This window comes from Mytilus californianus, unplaced genomic scaffold (assembly GCF_021869535.1).
Source record: "Mytilus californianus isolate M0D057914Y unplaced genomic scaffold, xbMytCali1.0.p SCAF_9, whole genome shotgun sequence".
NCBI lineage: Eukaryota > Metazoa > Mollusca > Bivalvia > Mytilida > Mytilidae > Mytilus > Mytilus californianus.
In genome coordinates this window covers 38,755,390-38,772,685 of record NW_026262745.1, presented here as the reverse complement: position 1 = coordinate 38,772,685, position 17,296 = coordinate 38,755,390, and the positions used below count along the sequence as shown (strand labels likewise).

At 31.5% G+C, this 17,296-nt stretch overlaps 1 protein-coding gene across 1 annotated transcript in view; it reads right to left on the bottom strand.

The window, feature by feature from the left end:
• Nucleotides 1-17,296, bottom strand: part of LOC127715477 (cytotardin-like) — a 55,535-nt gene that overhangs the window by 4,208 nt on the left and 34,031 nt on the right. The window contains exons 4-8 of the mRNA XM_052221538.1: nucleotides 13,815-14,000; nucleotides 12,256-12,399; nucleotides 10,188-10,334; nucleotides 6,214-6,439; nucleotides 1,385-1,477 (exon numbers count right to left, since the gene is read on the bottom strand). Of these exons, the coding sequence (XP_052077498.1) occupies nucleotides 1,385-1,477; nucleotides 6,214-6,439; nucleotides 10,188-10,334; nucleotides 12,256-12,399; nucleotides 13,815-14,000 (796 nt within the window). The remainder of the gene's footprint in view (nucleotides 1-1,384; nucleotides 1,478-6,213; nucleotides 6,440-10,187; nucleotides 10,335-12,255; nucleotides 12,400-13,814; nucleotides 14,001-17,296) is intronic.

Here is a 17,296-nt window from a genome sequence, read left to right as displayed (position 1 = left end):
TAAGCGAATTCTACATTAAAACAAGAGTGCAAACGCTGAAATGTCTTGCCTACTTTACTTATTAATATCATGATTGAATTCATGTTGAAATTCTGTAATATGGTGGTTTTGATATAAGTATCACATAAACATAACATTATCAATGATCTATTTAAATGAGGTCAAGGTCAGATGATCCCTGCCAGACAGACATGAACACCTTACAATCAATTTATACACCAAATATAACCAAAATAAACTTAACATTGACAAATTAACCAGGAAAATAAGGTTAAGGTCAGATGAAACCTTCCAGACAGACTTGTTCATTGTCCAATTATTCCATTTACCAAATATAATGGCCTTATTGCTTATAGTATCTGAGAAATAGACCAACCACAAAAACTTGGCATTGTCCAATGAACCATGAAAAATGTCAAGGTCTGATAACACCTGCCAGACGGACATGTACATTAACAATCATTTTATACACCAAATACAACTGATCTATTGCTTATAGTATCTGAGAAACAGACCAAACCACAAAAAAACATAACACTGACCAATGAATCATGAAAATAAATAAAGGTCAGATAAAACCTGCCAGTCAGGCATGTACACCTTACAATTATTCCTTATACCAATACACAAAATATAGTATGCCTATTGCTTATATATTATCTTAGATACAGACTTAATCACGAGAACTTAACCTTAATCACTGATCCATGAAATCAGATCGAGGTCAGGTGAACCCTGTTTGACGGACATGTAACCATGCAAGAATTCCATGTAGCAAATATAGTTAACGTATTACTCATATTAGTTGTGTATTTCACATGCCAAAGTATATATTTTTTTTTATGCAGTCGCTGTAGCATGAAAATGAGGTCAAGTACAATTGACATATGACAGACGAAAACTTCGTAAACTAAGGCATCTGCATACAAGGTATGAAGTATCCAGGTCTTCTACCTTCTGAAATATAAAGCTTTACACAAATATATATATAAAAAGTTTAATCCGTCGCCGCCGCCACCGCCGCCGGATAGTAATCCCTATGACTCGCATTCTGCGAATTTCTCATCTTTTGAAGTAGTTGTCACGGATTTGAATGGTCTGAGGTTAGCAATGTCCATAATAACTTATCAAAACGATTTGAAAGTCTGTGAATATTTGTGTTATATATAGATCTATATACAATCTAATTAAAACAAAAATGAAGTTGGATACTTAATGTTTACTTCTCGATCATATAAAAATCACATTTCAAGTCAGTCGGGACGCAGAAAGTGTAATGCATGTTTAGCTATGTAATATTAATTACATAAGGTTGTTTTTAATTTTTTCAAAGACTAAATTCTGTAATCGGCTTATATGTAAAAGTTTCAATAAACATACATACCGACATAGGACCCAAGCACATCGTTTCTGCAAACGTCGTTCCTAGTTTTTGTAATTGTCCGTCTGCCATTTCAAAGCATTCTTTATAGCAACACTTTAAAAAATAAGAATGACGATTGTGTTCTTCAATAGAATGTCAGTCATCTTTTCATCGTGAAATCTTAAGGTTAAATATAATATATGCAAAATTTTAGTGTAGGAAATGGCTTGCAAGTTTCCTTAATTGTTTTTTTGCTTAGTGCGGTTCTAAACAAATTATTGTTTATGAATAAATGTTCATCGGTATTTGGATTTACTTTGAACTAAAAAAAAAAGACCGAAGAAATTACTTTCAAACATACAGTCTGTTTTCTGTCTATTTGATGTATACCTAATATTTACTTCTATCTCCCGTGTAGTTACTTGAGAGTTAATTACCAAGATGTAATCAATTGTCACGGTTTAAACTGCAAAACATGTATTAAGGTAAAAAGAACAAGTAAAAGAAAGACGAACGCATGTTCATTATTAATCATAATTTAACAACCCTGCGAAAGCTTATAACATAACGAGACATGTGGTTTCAAACAAAGGGAAATTGAAACGAATATGAAATTGTCTTATGATATATAATTTGTCATAGTATAATATGTTCGACAATTATTTATTAAAGTTTGATATATATTCATAAATTAAAACCGTATTCTGTATATTGTCTATTATTGCAATGTGGCGAGCAAAACACAATTTTGTACAAATATTGGTTTCATGGGTATTCATACATAATTGCATCACCAATAGTTCAAAACCAAGGAGTTCAATAACCTCAGTCTATAACATTATGAGAGTATGGAGAGTGTACTGTTTTACTCTCGACAGGGAAATCATTACATTTCTGTCTTTCTTAGTTATTAATTCAGAAGTTTCAGCATATACAATCTTCATGTTCATTTAAATTCTTCGATATATGCAATGTACACGCTTTAAAAAATTATGATTGGTCTGGTGAGTGGCCTAAAAGCTTTTATTATCTAAGAAGAATCAAAACAAGTTTTTATCAGAGTCAAGGAATACAGGTGGAGTTACAAAACAACATTACGGTTATCGTAGTGTTTATTCTAGTGATTGTCCAGTTGGTACAGTAACTATTGTCTTCCAACTTTTTATTGAATAAAAAACCATTGAAATACGTGTTTTTATTATTGATATTAGACGTATAACTTGTATACTAATTATTTAAGTCCCATTCAATTTACAAATATCTTTATTTGACCATTTTGAATAAAAAAAAATATTTGAATTTCCACCTATTAAGCCTGAATTTGAAGCAGTAACCCAATTAAACTGCATGAATATATCATATACGTTTTTTTAAGATATTCAGTTTTCCGTATTTAGGTCCCTATTGTTGGACAACAGTAATTTTATTGTACATAAAAAGGGCAGCAGGAATTATAACAAAACCAGGCATAGAGAGAACACCAAACAAACTACCAATATCTTTTATTTTTATCCTTGCTTTTCAAAACGAATAATAGTAAGTTTTCATACTACAGGTTAATTCAGAACACAATAAATGCATGACTTAATTGTTTGACATTCGTATTTCCATAACGCTTCATGAAATTTTTTTATAGCATGTAATCACCTGTAGATCAATCCTGGTCAAGGCTATAATGAACACAAAGCCATCCTTTTTTTACGTTTCCATACATATGTTCTTTTTACAACTTTATGAAAATAGTCCTGATTCAGAAACATCTAATTCAATCGCACATCCTATTTGTTTAGAAATTGGACGGGAAAATGTGATTTATTTATGGTTAGAACGTAAAAAGTCATCCAATAATTTGGAAGGTACACAGGCAAATTTCACTCACATGAATTTCTCGTGAATTTTAATTCATGTGAATCTCACGTGAGATTCACGTGAATTTCACCTCAAACGAGCTTATACGTGAAACTCACGTGAAATCAGTTCATGTGAGTTTCACGTGAATCTCATGTGAAACTCAAGTGAATTTCATGTCGAAATCACATGAATTTTTTCACGTGAAATTCACATGAATTTTGAAAATAAGTTTATTCAAATAACATTTAAATTTTCAAATTTAATCAAAATTATGAAAAATACCAATTTTTTGGGGAATTAAATTCACGTGACATTCACGTGAGAAATTTCAAGTGAGATTCATGTATAAAGAACATTTTACTCTTAACAACAACCATAAAAATCCTATTTCTCGTATCAAACATAAACTAAAAGAACTAGCCAAGGAATTTGTTTTTGTCCCGGCTGATAAAGCTGCTAATAATATCATTATAGTTTGACATAAATTTTACATTGAGGTTCTGCAAAAGGAAATCACGAATTCACCAACATTCCAACTGACTTCATTTTCAGAAAACGATATCTGTAACAAACATAAACTATTAGCTACGTCTTTACAAGCAGAACCAAATACAATGAAAGTCCCAACTATGTACTTGCTTCCGAAGCTACACAAATAGATTTATTTCGTCTTCAAGTCATTGTTCCACTACTAAATTGTCTATTCTACTTACTAGTGCACTTGGTACAATCAAAAACCTGATAATAAATTGTTCAAATAAGGCCTTTGAAAATAGTGGAATTAACTACTTTTGGAGTGTCAAAAACTCGTTGGAAGTACTTGATAAATTGCATGCATATATTGGTGATTTTGAATCTGTTCAATGTTTTGATTTTGCTACCCTATATACCACTTTGCCTCATATTCTTATTAAGAAAAAATTCACACACCTAATTAAATGGGCATTTAAAAAGTCGGAATGCGAATACATTTGTTCAAACTCTTTTAGGTCATTTTTTAGTAGCAACAAACAAAAGAGCTATGTCAATTGGACATGCTTTGATACTATATCTGCCCTTGAATTTTTAATTGATCACATTTTTGTTCGCTTTGGAGATTCCGTATATTGTCAAGTTATCGGAATTCCAATGGGGACTAACTGTGCACCAATTATTGCGGACCTGTTTTTGTATTGTTATGAGTTACAATTTATGACTAAAATCAGCAAAGACCCATCGAAACAGCATCTGATACAAAAATTTAACAATACTTTTAGATATTTGGATGATATATTGGCTCTCAATAATGACGACTTCAGTATGTATACTAAAGAAATTTATCCTGTTGAACTAACTTTAAATAAAGCTAATACTAACAATGACCACTGTCCTTACCTTGATCTTGATATCTATATCATTAACGGGAAGCTTAATACAAAAATTTATGATAAAAGAGATGATTTTTCATTTCCTATCGTTAATTATCCATTTTTAGATGGTGACGTTCCCTTGTCACCATCTTATGGTGTTTATATATCTCAACTTGTACGATTCGCTCGTGTATGTAACAACGTATTAGATTTTAGAGAGAGAAATTTATGTATTACTGAAAAATTATTACACCAGTGTTTTCGATATCATAACCAAGTCAAAACATTTACTAAATTTTATCATCGGTATAAGGACATCATTCGTAAATATAACTCAACATGCAGACATCTTATACGTTCGGGTATTTCACATCCAATCTTTTATGGTAATAGTCTTTACAAAGCACAAAAATGTCAGTATTCACCTCAAAAGCTAACAAAACCTTTAAACAGAGTTATTAAGAAGGGATATAGTTACGATACTGTTGTCAGGTCATTAAAGATTGCAAATTTCTGCTTTAATATTGATTCACTTATAGGGTCTTTGCATCGGAATTAAACATATTTATTCTAAAACCAGTTGTTGGCATGACACGGGTTATGTTCTTCTCATATATTTTATGCTGGTATAATACTAAACCCCTAACAGGAGGGATTGTACCTGATATTCATATGATGAAGACATAATCTTTCAATCAGTTTAATTGAGGTCTTGAGCTGGCATGTCAGTAACTGCTAGTAGTCTGTTGTTATTTATGTATTATTGTCATTTTGTTTATTTCCTTTTGTTTCCTATTCTGACATTGGACTCGGACTTCTCTTAAACTGAGTTTTACTGTGCGTACTGTTGTACGTTTGTTTTTTCTACATTGGCTAGAGGTATAGGGGGAGGGTTGAGATCTCAAAAACATGTTTAATCCCGCAGCATTTTTGCGCCAGTCCCAAGTCAGGAGCCTCTGGCCTTTGTTAGTCTTGTATCATTTTTAATTTTAGTTTCTTGTGTATAATTTTGAGTTTAGTATGACGTCCATTATCACTGAACTAGTATACATATTTGTTTAGGGGCCAGCTGAAGGACGCCTCCGGGTGCGGGAGTTTCTCGCTGCATTGAAGACCCATTGGTGGCCTTCGGCTGTTGTCTGCTCTATGGTCGGGTTGTTGTCTCTTTGACACATTCCCCATTTCCATTCTCAATTTTATAAGCTCGTTTGAGGTGAATTTCACGTGAGCAAAATTTCCCTGTGTATTCTATTATTTAAGATGTTTCTTTGCATTAACTAAAACTAGTTATATTTGCTGAGGGTTTAAAAGTAAATTGTGAAGTGAAAAAAAAATTGAAAACAAATAGACATTAACGTTTATGTCATACTTCAATTAAGAAATTAGTACGGAAACTGGTTAAAATTTCAAGTCACTAAAGTACGTTTACCTAATGTCTCTTTTTGTTGTGTCTTTGTGTCGCTGTTTTATTAACATTTGTTCTACATCTCATTTTATTCATACATGTATGCATGTATGAAATAAAATGTCAAGTGGATGATGATTTTTTAATTTTACATTAATAAAATTTATTATTTACTGACATCTAATATCTAGAAGACAAACTGGAAAACAAATATTGAAAACTGAGCTGAACTAAATGATCTTTACCTCCAATAATCTGTGAAGATGACGTATGATGATTTCCTCATTTTCAACATCTTTCATATCACTGTAGTATTTCTTCACATTTCCTACATTTTCCATAGCATCAGTCCATTCATTGTCATACAATTCCCCATACTTCTCACCGATTTTCATTGGCCGATTCGGGTCGCCAAGGTCGGTTATAGATGGATTGCCTTTCGTTAATTTTTCTCCAGCAACACTGCTAAGCCTATATAAGTATTTATTGTTTTTCAAGCATATTTGGTATTGATAAATGACTAAGAAATGGCAGTAGTAGACATAAAAGGCCTAATATGTAAGTACTTGCTTGTCTGTCTCCAGACATAATTTTTCAAGCAGCGGTAAATTGAAGTAAGTTGTTACCAGAAACCTCCTTTCAACAAAATTTTATGTAATGATTTGAAAGATATCCATACTGAATATTACCGATTCTTACAAACTTTCAAAATATAGACGCCACAATTGGATACCAACTTGAGAGTTTAGTATACACTTTATAAGGTTAGAAGGGAGCTTGAGTGCTTACACACAGTCATGTTTATCTCAAATAACATATGTGTCTGTCACAAGTCAGAAGCCTGCAATTCAGTGGTTGTTGTTGGTTGCTGTTTGTCTTTTTTGTTTTTCGTGTATTGTTTTGTGATTAATCAGGCAGTTGGTTGATCTCGTTTGAAATGTTTTACATTTTGTCATGTCGGGCATTTTATAGCTCACTATACGATATGGGTTTTGATTACTGTTGTAGACCGGACGGTGATCCAGTGTGCATACATCTACGTCATTTGGTCTCTGGTGGCCAAATGTGTAGTTGGCAATCATACCACATCTCCTCATTTTTATAAGCAACAATGGCCCTTTTTTCAATTCTGTTGGTTGTTGCTGTCCAGTAAGCGGATAAGCAATATCTCTTTTATTACAAGTAATTTAAACTGAATGTCTGAAAAAAATGAATTTTAATGTTTTATTTTTGCATAAAATAGTGGTTTTTTTCGATAACTGCGAGACGAAAAATGATGTACTTCCTGTTCCAAACAGCTCTACTAGGGCATGTTACTATTGTAACTATCGGTAATATAAGAAAACAAAAGTGACCACTTTGTTTCGTCTTCTATAGAAAACTTAAAGAAAGTGGTAAGCGAACATTGTTTGAACTATTGCGTATTTGCAGAAAGTGGGAAAAAAAAAAATATGTTTGAACATAGTTTTTCTTGATCCTACATGAAACTTAGACCATCGAACCACGCGTTCCTTCACCTAGGAAACCTACTCCAACAAATATTTTTTTATTTTTTTAGAACTTATAACAAATTATACTTTGTATTGTTAAATTGATAGTTTATAAAGTATTGAATCATCATTTCGACAACCTAAAGTCAAATTGGATATTTTTTTTCAATTTAAAAAATAACCCAAGCAGCATTGCTGTAGATCAGAACTTCGGATTTGATGTTGTTCTGCCGATAATTAATTACATTAAACTAATGGAAATGGTTTGAACATATTTCAGTTTACGAAGTATTTTTGAAACGATAACGTCTCTAACGACATACAATGTTTACAACTGGAGCAAAAGAAGGGGTGTCCGTTGTAATTCGTAGAGGCTAATACAACAATTCTGATGTTACTTTAATTACAAATAAAAATGACAAAATTACATATCCTGCAATGAACTTTAATTGAAAAATGTTTTAATACCTATTGTTGTTTTTTTTTTTTTTTTTTTTTTTAACTGAATTTTATCACTTTCTGTAAATGCATTTCGTTTTTTTTTGCGATCAGCTAAGGTACATATTATAATACAAGAAATTTGAGTGACTTATTAAATTTAAAACATCGACCCGACTTTATGACTAACTTGCAAAATCTATCAAATATTGAAATAAACTGTTGACCCAGAGATATGTCTCGCCTATATTCAATTTTGAAGGATAATTGCAATACTTTAACGTGTAAACTATGCAAAATGTTCAAAGTCAAGGAACAATGACTGATGGTGCAGGGCCAAATAATCTCCTTGTGGAAATGACAAATCCCAATGCTAATACAACTGCATATCAAATACAATTGACTTACCATAAGTGAGTGGTTCTCTTTTAAATGACATAAACACAAACTTATAAAAGTAAACTATGCAAAGTTTCAACGTCAATGAATCATTGTACCATATGCATATAGAGAGGGCGGGGTCATATAATCTCCATGGAAATGAGATGTGCCGATGTTTATACTACTGCATACCAAATATCATCGACCTGCAACCAGTGGTTCCCCCTCAAACTGACCTTATCATAAACTAATGCCTTGTTAACGCAGCCGCCGCTCACGCCGCCGGAAACAGTGGCATAAGTCTCGCTTTCTCGACTAACCGAGGCGAGAAAAAAATTCAAGATGTCTAGCATTTTTTCAATTATCAAAACAATTTTCTTTCTTTTACCATTATGATGATAGATCAATGGGATATAAGTTTAATCGAACTGACAACCTACATTACTTAACCTTCAGGTACCTACACATGATTGAAGGGCACAAAAATAGATTAAAGATAGATAAATAAATTGAGCCTATCAGGCAAAATTTATAAATAACGGATGACGTCATATACACTTTGTTTTAAGAGAGTTATTCGCACATTCGCTTCCTTCGGGTTACACTCAATATCAACTCCATTATAAAAAAAAACGGACTCTATCTTTTTATTTCAAAATCATCATATAACCGTATGTTATTATCTTGTTTAAATTTAGTTTTCATGACTGCGGACTTTCTAGTAGAGTTCGCTAATTATGTTAGGGTAAATGTTATTTTGAAGGATAATATAACTATCCATTAAAGAAAATAGGATAACAAACAATTATCTTCACTGGCTATCAAAAATAGGCAAAGTTGCCACTTTTTAACGTCCTTGTGATCAGTTACCGCAATCCTAAAAGTTCAAACATCCTTTTTTAAACACAACTGGATTGCATATTCCTAAATAGGAATCGTCCAATTCTTATCGTTTTGAAAAGATATCGGACTGATTTAATATATTTTCCAACTATCCTCTTTCTAGTTCTTAACAGTAGTAGTTCAGTGGTTGTCGTTGGTTCATGTCTGTCATATTTGTTTTTCGTTAATTGTTTTGTTATAAATTAGGCCGTTAGTTTTCTCAATTGAATTGTTTCATATTTTTCATGTCGGAGCCTTTTATAGCCGACTATACGGGATGGGTTTTTCTCATTGTTGAAGGCCGTACGGTTGCCTATAATTCTTTACATCCGTTTTATTTGAACTTTGGTGGATAGTTGTCTCATTGGCAATAATACCTCATCTCCTTAATTTTATATACCAACAAGTCCGTTAAGTTACCTGTCAAAACATACAAAATTTACAAACTTATCTATATGTTGTTATAGGCTTTGAACTAGTTTTCAGTAACTGTGAGAAATCTAATACCGGTACTTTGTGTCTTTTGTCCTTTTGCTTCTTGTCGATCTGATGAATCAACCCTTAATTTGAAACAGATTTTGACAGGTTTTTTTTTCTAAAATTGCTCTGTTACATTACTCTCCAATGTTAGGGGAGCGCTCGCAGACATGTTTTCCCCATCACATTTTTTAGTCTGTAAATCAGTTTTTGTATTTAGTAGCGTTCTGTGTTTTTCGTCTGTTGTTTGAGCATAGAACGGATTGTTGGGTTTCATATTTAAATTGTTGTCACATGTGGAGCAGAATCAGCTTACCCTTCCGGATCTCCTTCGTTTTTTGGTGGGGTTCGTGTTGTTCAGTCTTTAGTTGTTTCTATGTTGTGTTTTGTAGATTATTTGTCTTTTCGTCATTTTTTGTTTTTGCCATGGCGTTGTCAGTTTGTTATCGACTTATGAATTTGAATATATTCCTTTTGTATCTAACGTCTTCCTTAAAACCAGTATATTGATAGTTTTTATTTCAAAACTTCACTGTTAACTATATCCAAACCTTGTCTGCAAATCGTCTTTCTCTCTTTTTAAAACCTGTATATCTTTTCCAAGGTTGGAATTTTCGGTCTGTACATGAAGTAATCTATGCTTCATTGACTCTAAGTCATTTTTCGTTTTCATTAAGTCATCATGCTGGTTAAGTACTCTAAATAGAATAGATGATATAGCACATGAAAATGAAAAAAAGTGTTAATAAAAATGATAAAACATAAAAAAAAAACAAATATAGTGTTGCAACAATGTAATGATTATCTATCTTATGATACAGAAAGTTTCTGAGTTCAATGGAAACTGAATTTTGTGTTTTGAAAAAAAAATGATATATTATACAGTAACTGTTTGTATTATTTCATACATTTTCTCTTTTTGTAGTTATATTCTATGCTGGAAGATAAAGCTCATTTGCATTATCTGAATTTTAGATGCAAGTTTAATTTGGAAAGGTTTTAATTTATTACGGTAATAAAACAAGGAGTACTAATTTTTATGCAAATATAATGTCGCCACATTTATGCTTAATGTCGTTATATTTGAGACTTGCAAACACTACTAAAACCACACAGAGATTATAACAACCTTAGTTGATGCCTTAGGACATGAGTTGATATATGTGTTTATTGCATTTGAATTACAACAGCAGGGATATTCATGCAATAAAGAACTTATCTTTTCTTGAGTTTTTTTTTCAATTTCTGTTCATGTACCAATAAGTATGACCTGGTAATAAATTAATGTTTTCTTGTCATTTTGGACCATAACGAAAAAGAGAAGGTATGATAAGGCCACTTTTTGGCGCTTGAAATTCTAAATATAAGTCTACCAAAGTCATACTTCAGATGTTGATTAGACATTTATTTAGTTGATCAGAAATTACAGCGTCAAACATTTTGCATTTAGTGCAAAACTACAAAAATCTCATATTTAGATTTTCTCATTCATATTAAGATATGAGTCAAGGCGTGACTCAAAAAGATATTTTGCAACAAGATTTATTTTGAAAAGAAAAACATTGGCTGCAGATATCTTTGTACAGAAGGCTTTGGCTCATATCTATTTTGTCCAAAAGCTATGTGAACAATAGCCATTTTAGGTCAAACCTATAGATTTCAATATATTTGTGACAGCATTCTGACATTACAAGTTACCTTTCTGAACTAAAGAGTCTAGATTACATTTGCATGTTCATTTATCAATAAAATAAACATAGTTTGAAAAACTTTATAAATTTTGACGTGACTCGGTATTTATGCATCCCTCCATCGGGTTTTTGACCTTTTAACTTGGGCATTCCTGGTGCAGGTGGATCATGATGTGCAATTCGGAAACAAAGGGTATTTACAGTGTTGTTTCTATTTTGTTTAACCTTGTATTTATATTTACTTAATTTTTACCTTATCGAGAAAATGTATATTATATACTATATGTACTATCAACGACAAAAACTTTTTTTGTTGACATCATTGTCAAATTTACGTTACTGGTGAGTCTTTTGTAGATGAAACGCGCGTCAGGCGTACAAAATTTCAATCCTGGCATCTATGATGAGTTTATTACTTTCTACTACACCTTTTTGGTTGGCGTCTTTGTTAGATTAATTTGTATGTTTGTTTGAATTTTTTAGTCAGTTGTGTTGTATGCCTGTGATGTATGTCTACACAGTTTTGGCTGCTGGGTCCTAATTATTGTCACATATCCGGGAACAATAAACAACTGTCATACAAGTGGGATGTTTAGCTAGTTATAAAACCAGGATTAACCCACCATTTTCTTCGGAAAATGCCTATACCAAGTCAGGAATATGGCAGTTGTTTTTCACTTGTTCCGTTCATTGATAGTGTTTGATTTTGTCAGTTTTTATGGACATCCCCTTTTTGAATTTGCCTTTGACGTCGGTATTTTTGTTAAACGTTCTTACTATTGTTCGTAATTTTTGGGGCCACATAACGGCTTGTATCATACCTCGATTTTAATGACTTTTTGTTAGAATTTTTTAACAGAATTGAACAAAATGCACTTAAATATATTCAAATAACTTAAACTGTTTCATCCTAGTGTTTTATCCTTACTTTGTTTTTAAGTTGTCCTTTTCTAGTTTTAGTGACTGCATGTTCTCTTGATTTCTTATCTGTGACTGCAGATGAGTTTCTTGTGCTTGACATTTCTCAATGAATCTATCTTTTTTTCTCGACTCCTCTCTCTCCATTTCCAGACTAAAATTTAGGTAAGATTAAAAAAGCAAAACATTAAATAAAACTTTTGAAATATTGAAGTACAATTATTATCTTAAGGCAATTTTAAACAGATCCTTTTTTTAAAACAATCATTGTTTATCTGAACCACGGATGAACAAGATTCGTTAAATTCGCTGAAGAAAATCGGCGGTAGGGTCAGGTTTTTTTTGTAGTTGTTACATAGCTTCACAGCCTTCATGGAACAACAAATGATGGACTTTGAATAAAGACTTCATCTGTTTCATAATTCAAATTGTTGCTTATACGTGTAAATGTTTGTTCTATAAAGGCTTGGCAGCTATCGCTAAATTTCACAGTGTGTTTATTTATGGTATATTCAGGATAAACAATAGCCTGAATCAAAGTTAATTTATAATTTTGCAATAACGAATATCTTATGATAATTTCATTCCCCAACTATCCTTTCCTAATGATGTAAATTAAAAAATGACAACGATTGTTACTTCTACAACGTATATTTACTTCTATAGTATATTCATTCCATAGTCTACCCTAAAACACTAAATGCCATGTACTATTATACCAATTCCATTCTCCTTTCCTCGCTCACGACGATGCGACTTATCAAGGAATGTTTTCTGGTCATACGCACCATAGCGGGTGCTTTCAGTTGAGCAGAAATCTGCTTATTTATTAGTAGCACCTTGGTGAATCCCAAATTTTCTCAAGTGGACTTCGTGTTGATTTTTTTAAAAGGATATCAATCATTATGGATTATTAATTTAGAAATGTTTGATGGTCTGCCAAGAAACATTACCCAGTGAATCTTTATTAACGATTAGCATCATATTTGAATACTATCAACTTGACGGTTGCCACAAATACAGAAGCTACCAAAAACCTAGAAGCAGCATCTACGCGAATTCCAGTTTTCTTAAGGTTCGTGTACTTCTATATTCATCTTGTTTTTATATGTTGCAATCTTTGATGAGTTTTTTATGCTAATTTTTAAGGATACTACCGAAAGAAGGTCTGCTTCACATCTTGATATTTTCCTCGATACTGACACAGATGGACGAAATCAAACTAAAATCTACGACAAACCTGATGATTTCAACTTTACAACTGTCAACTTAATTTACAATTATCAATAATAACTCGTAACATTTTTTCATATACATTTATCTGTAGAATCTTATTTCGCACGTGAAAGCTTTCCAGTCGCCAATAATGCTCATTTATATGTGTCAGTTAGACCTCGATCTATACTATAGTATAAACAAAAATAATCAATTATAGAATATTGATATGTCTGCTTTTTTATCTGTTTTAATTCATAAAAATGTCAAACTATGATATTTTATATTTCTTATTGGTATCAATATTTAAATAACGCTACATTATTTTATTACATCATTATTTTGACATTTTACCTTTTCTGTAAATCAACCAGCTCTTTCTTCTTCTTCATATTTTCCTGTTCTAGTATTTGGTTTGATGTTTTTATATCACACAACTGGTGTTCTACGGTTGCATATTTTCCCTTCAATTCTTTGATTTTAGAAGAATATCCGTGTATCTCAGAAACTTTTGATTGGATATCATTTTCATACATCCTACTGGATAATAAATACAGTACATTTGTGTATCTCAGAATCTTTAGACTGCATATACTTTTCATACATCTGAATGGATACTCAATAACAAATGAAATGCAAAACTAGTATGGGGATAAAGCAACAGATTGATGAGTGAGCAAAGCAAAATTCCGTCTTTTGTTTTCATTCTAAAAATATATCATTCGGATCCTTTATTCGTTTTACTAATGTCGTTATAGATATGAAAGGAAAACGATAGTACGTCAATAAGGTGGTATCATTGCCGACCGTTATCCACTAGAACCCAAATGACGTGGATGTAATCAAAATGATAATATAATACTAGAACACACACGCGACATCGCGGGTTCGTGACTGAATTAAACTACCTACGCCTTATTTTTAGCCTGGATATTTAGTATTCGTATATTGTCATCTTATAAAGTCATGCTGATTGTAAGGTGCACAGTTTTCTCTGCTTTCAAAATCTTTCTCTTTGAACCCGTCCTGTGTTTTTTTACTACAATAAACTTACTATAAACTAAATTTGACTTTTTCACCAAAATTAATAGTGGTATTGAGGTGGAAGAAAACAGACTTGTTAAATAGTGTACTATAGCGTAACATAGATATAAAACAACTACTGGAAGAATTCCAGGTTCTCCTGATAGAGAAGAGATTTACAGAAAGTAACCGGTAACTACAACCGGAAACTACATGTGACATATACTATTGGTTTCGGTATCGGATTCGACCCGGAACTTATTAATTATTGGTAATATTATCTATGTGGAAAACAAAAGGGCCTGGAATGGTGTTAGTTTTAAACAACACCATTGTCCTATATTAGTTATATATAAAGATGAATTCTTTGGTTCGTCGTTTTTACGTCATGCCGGCTAACAAATTGGACCTCGTTATTTTAGTAGTATAGATGATACTTGGTTTTGCTTATATTTGAAACGGAGGGGGTAAATCAAAAGCAGCTGGAGCATATAGTCTAATCTGTGAAACAATGGGAATGATCTGGAAATTTTCAATTTAAAGCATTATCATTTATACAGTTATCATGATTGGTTATCAGTCAATAACTATAGATAGCATACTGGATTGTTTGAGATTTATATCTCGAAATATTATATGGTCACATGACACATTGCAAGTCAAAGGAGTTGCAGTAGGTTATTTGCTGTGTGCAAAGAAAATCATGTAATGTGGTATAATTGCGGTGTCCTTTCCTCAAATCTGCAATGGAAAACGTTTATTTATTGATGTTTTTGCAATCATTTCATTTATAACAAGTTGTTTTTATATAGGATTTATTGATAATCAAAAATCGCTTTCACATCAAATATTTCCTGTATTATTGATATTTGGACAAATTATTATACTTAAGCAACTGTTCAGTAATAGCGGTAATTTTTACTCGATTTCTTTACAAATACAAGGTACACATTTTTGTTAAAATTTCAAAACATCGCTAGTGACAACCATTTAAAAATAAAACCAGTAAAAGAATACTGTCCGTGCGTTCTTGAATATTAAAAATCCCCTTAAATCTCCGTCAATTTTCGCAAGATAAGTCGCTGAAAAAAACGAAAAATGTCCAAACATTTGTCAAATTCTTACAGTTATTTTAGAGTTAATGTGACAATTCTTACTAGTAGTCTTATAGAAAGACTACAAAGCATTACCACTGGACTAATAATTGACTACATATTGTTTGTTAATTCATTCTTTACAATTTTATTTGGTAACACTTCACATAGCACAAAATTGTCTTACTTGGTATACCTATCTAATCATTTTGATGATTTGTTTTTTACAAATTCGTTTGGTAACGCTTCACGGTCCACAAAATTAGCTTGTTTTGTATACTCGTCTAATAATTGTTTGATTGTCCTTTATATAAAATGACAACAGACGCACATAAATAAATAAATAATAAATAAATAATAAATAAAATTCTTTATTTAACGAAGGTAACACATTTAACAATTACATGTTAATCTTCCATGAGGCCTTCAAAAACTATTAATACAAATAGAAAAGAAAAAAAAAACAAAAAAACCAAAATACATACAAAATAAAATACACAATACTGTTATACATAGCAGCTTAAATATTGAATAAGTACATATGCATTCAATAGAAGAAGAAAAAATACATTAGAATCAAGCATCTTCATTCTGTACAGTTTGAAAATAGTTTGAACATTTGATCTTAAATGTATCTAAATTATTTATTTCTTTAATATTATTTGGTAAATTATTCCAAGTAATAAGACCAGAATATTTAAATGTTCTTTTTAAAAATTCAGAATTAGGTCTTGGTACATGAAGAAGTCTTGACGTTGTCGACCTGAGACAATAATTATAAAGATCAGTACAAGCAGTAAATTTAATAGATAGATAATCAGGTGCTAGACCATTCATACATTTAAACATTAACACAGCTTGAAAATATTGTATTCTTGTAAATATAGTCATCCATGCAAGCTTTTTAAACATTAATGTTGATGGAAAATCAAAAGAAACAGATAAAACTAATCTTGCAGCACGTTTTTGGAGCTTATGTATCCTCTCCAGATTACAGTTTGTGGTAAGACCCCATACTGTACAACAGTAGTCAATAATGGGTAATATATAGCTATTGTAAAAAAGAATAAGACCTTTTAACGGTAAATAACGTTTCAACCTTTTTAACAGGTATATTCTGGTTGAAATAGTTTCGCATATTTTATCAATTTGATTTGACCATGATAGATTTTTATCAATATGAATTCCAAGAAGTTTTTCAACATTATCTAAAGTGATATTATCTTGTGATAAAACACATAAACATTCATTGCAGCTTTCCAGTTTTCTGTCTGATCCAACAAGCATACATTTTGATTTCTTGCTATTTATCATCATATCATTTTCTTTACACCATTTAATAACATTGTCTAAGTCTTTATTCAAACATATATTTAAATTTACAATAGGTTTAGATGACAAATGTAAAGTTGTATCATCAGCATATAGATCAGATTCTGTATATTCTAAGGTTAATGGTAAGTCATTGATATAAATAAGGAACAATAAAGGTCCAAGTATAGAACCTTGGGGAACTCCAAAAGTTACAGTTTTATATTCTGATTCGGTGGTTCCTAACTTAACTTTTTGCATTCTCTGAGAGAGGTATGATGAAAACCATTTTACAGAGTGTTCATCACAATTGTATAATTTTAGTTTAGATAAAAGTATATTGTGATTTACTGTATCAAATGCCTTCTTAAAATCTAAAAAAAGAACAGCGGTAAAATTTCCATTGTC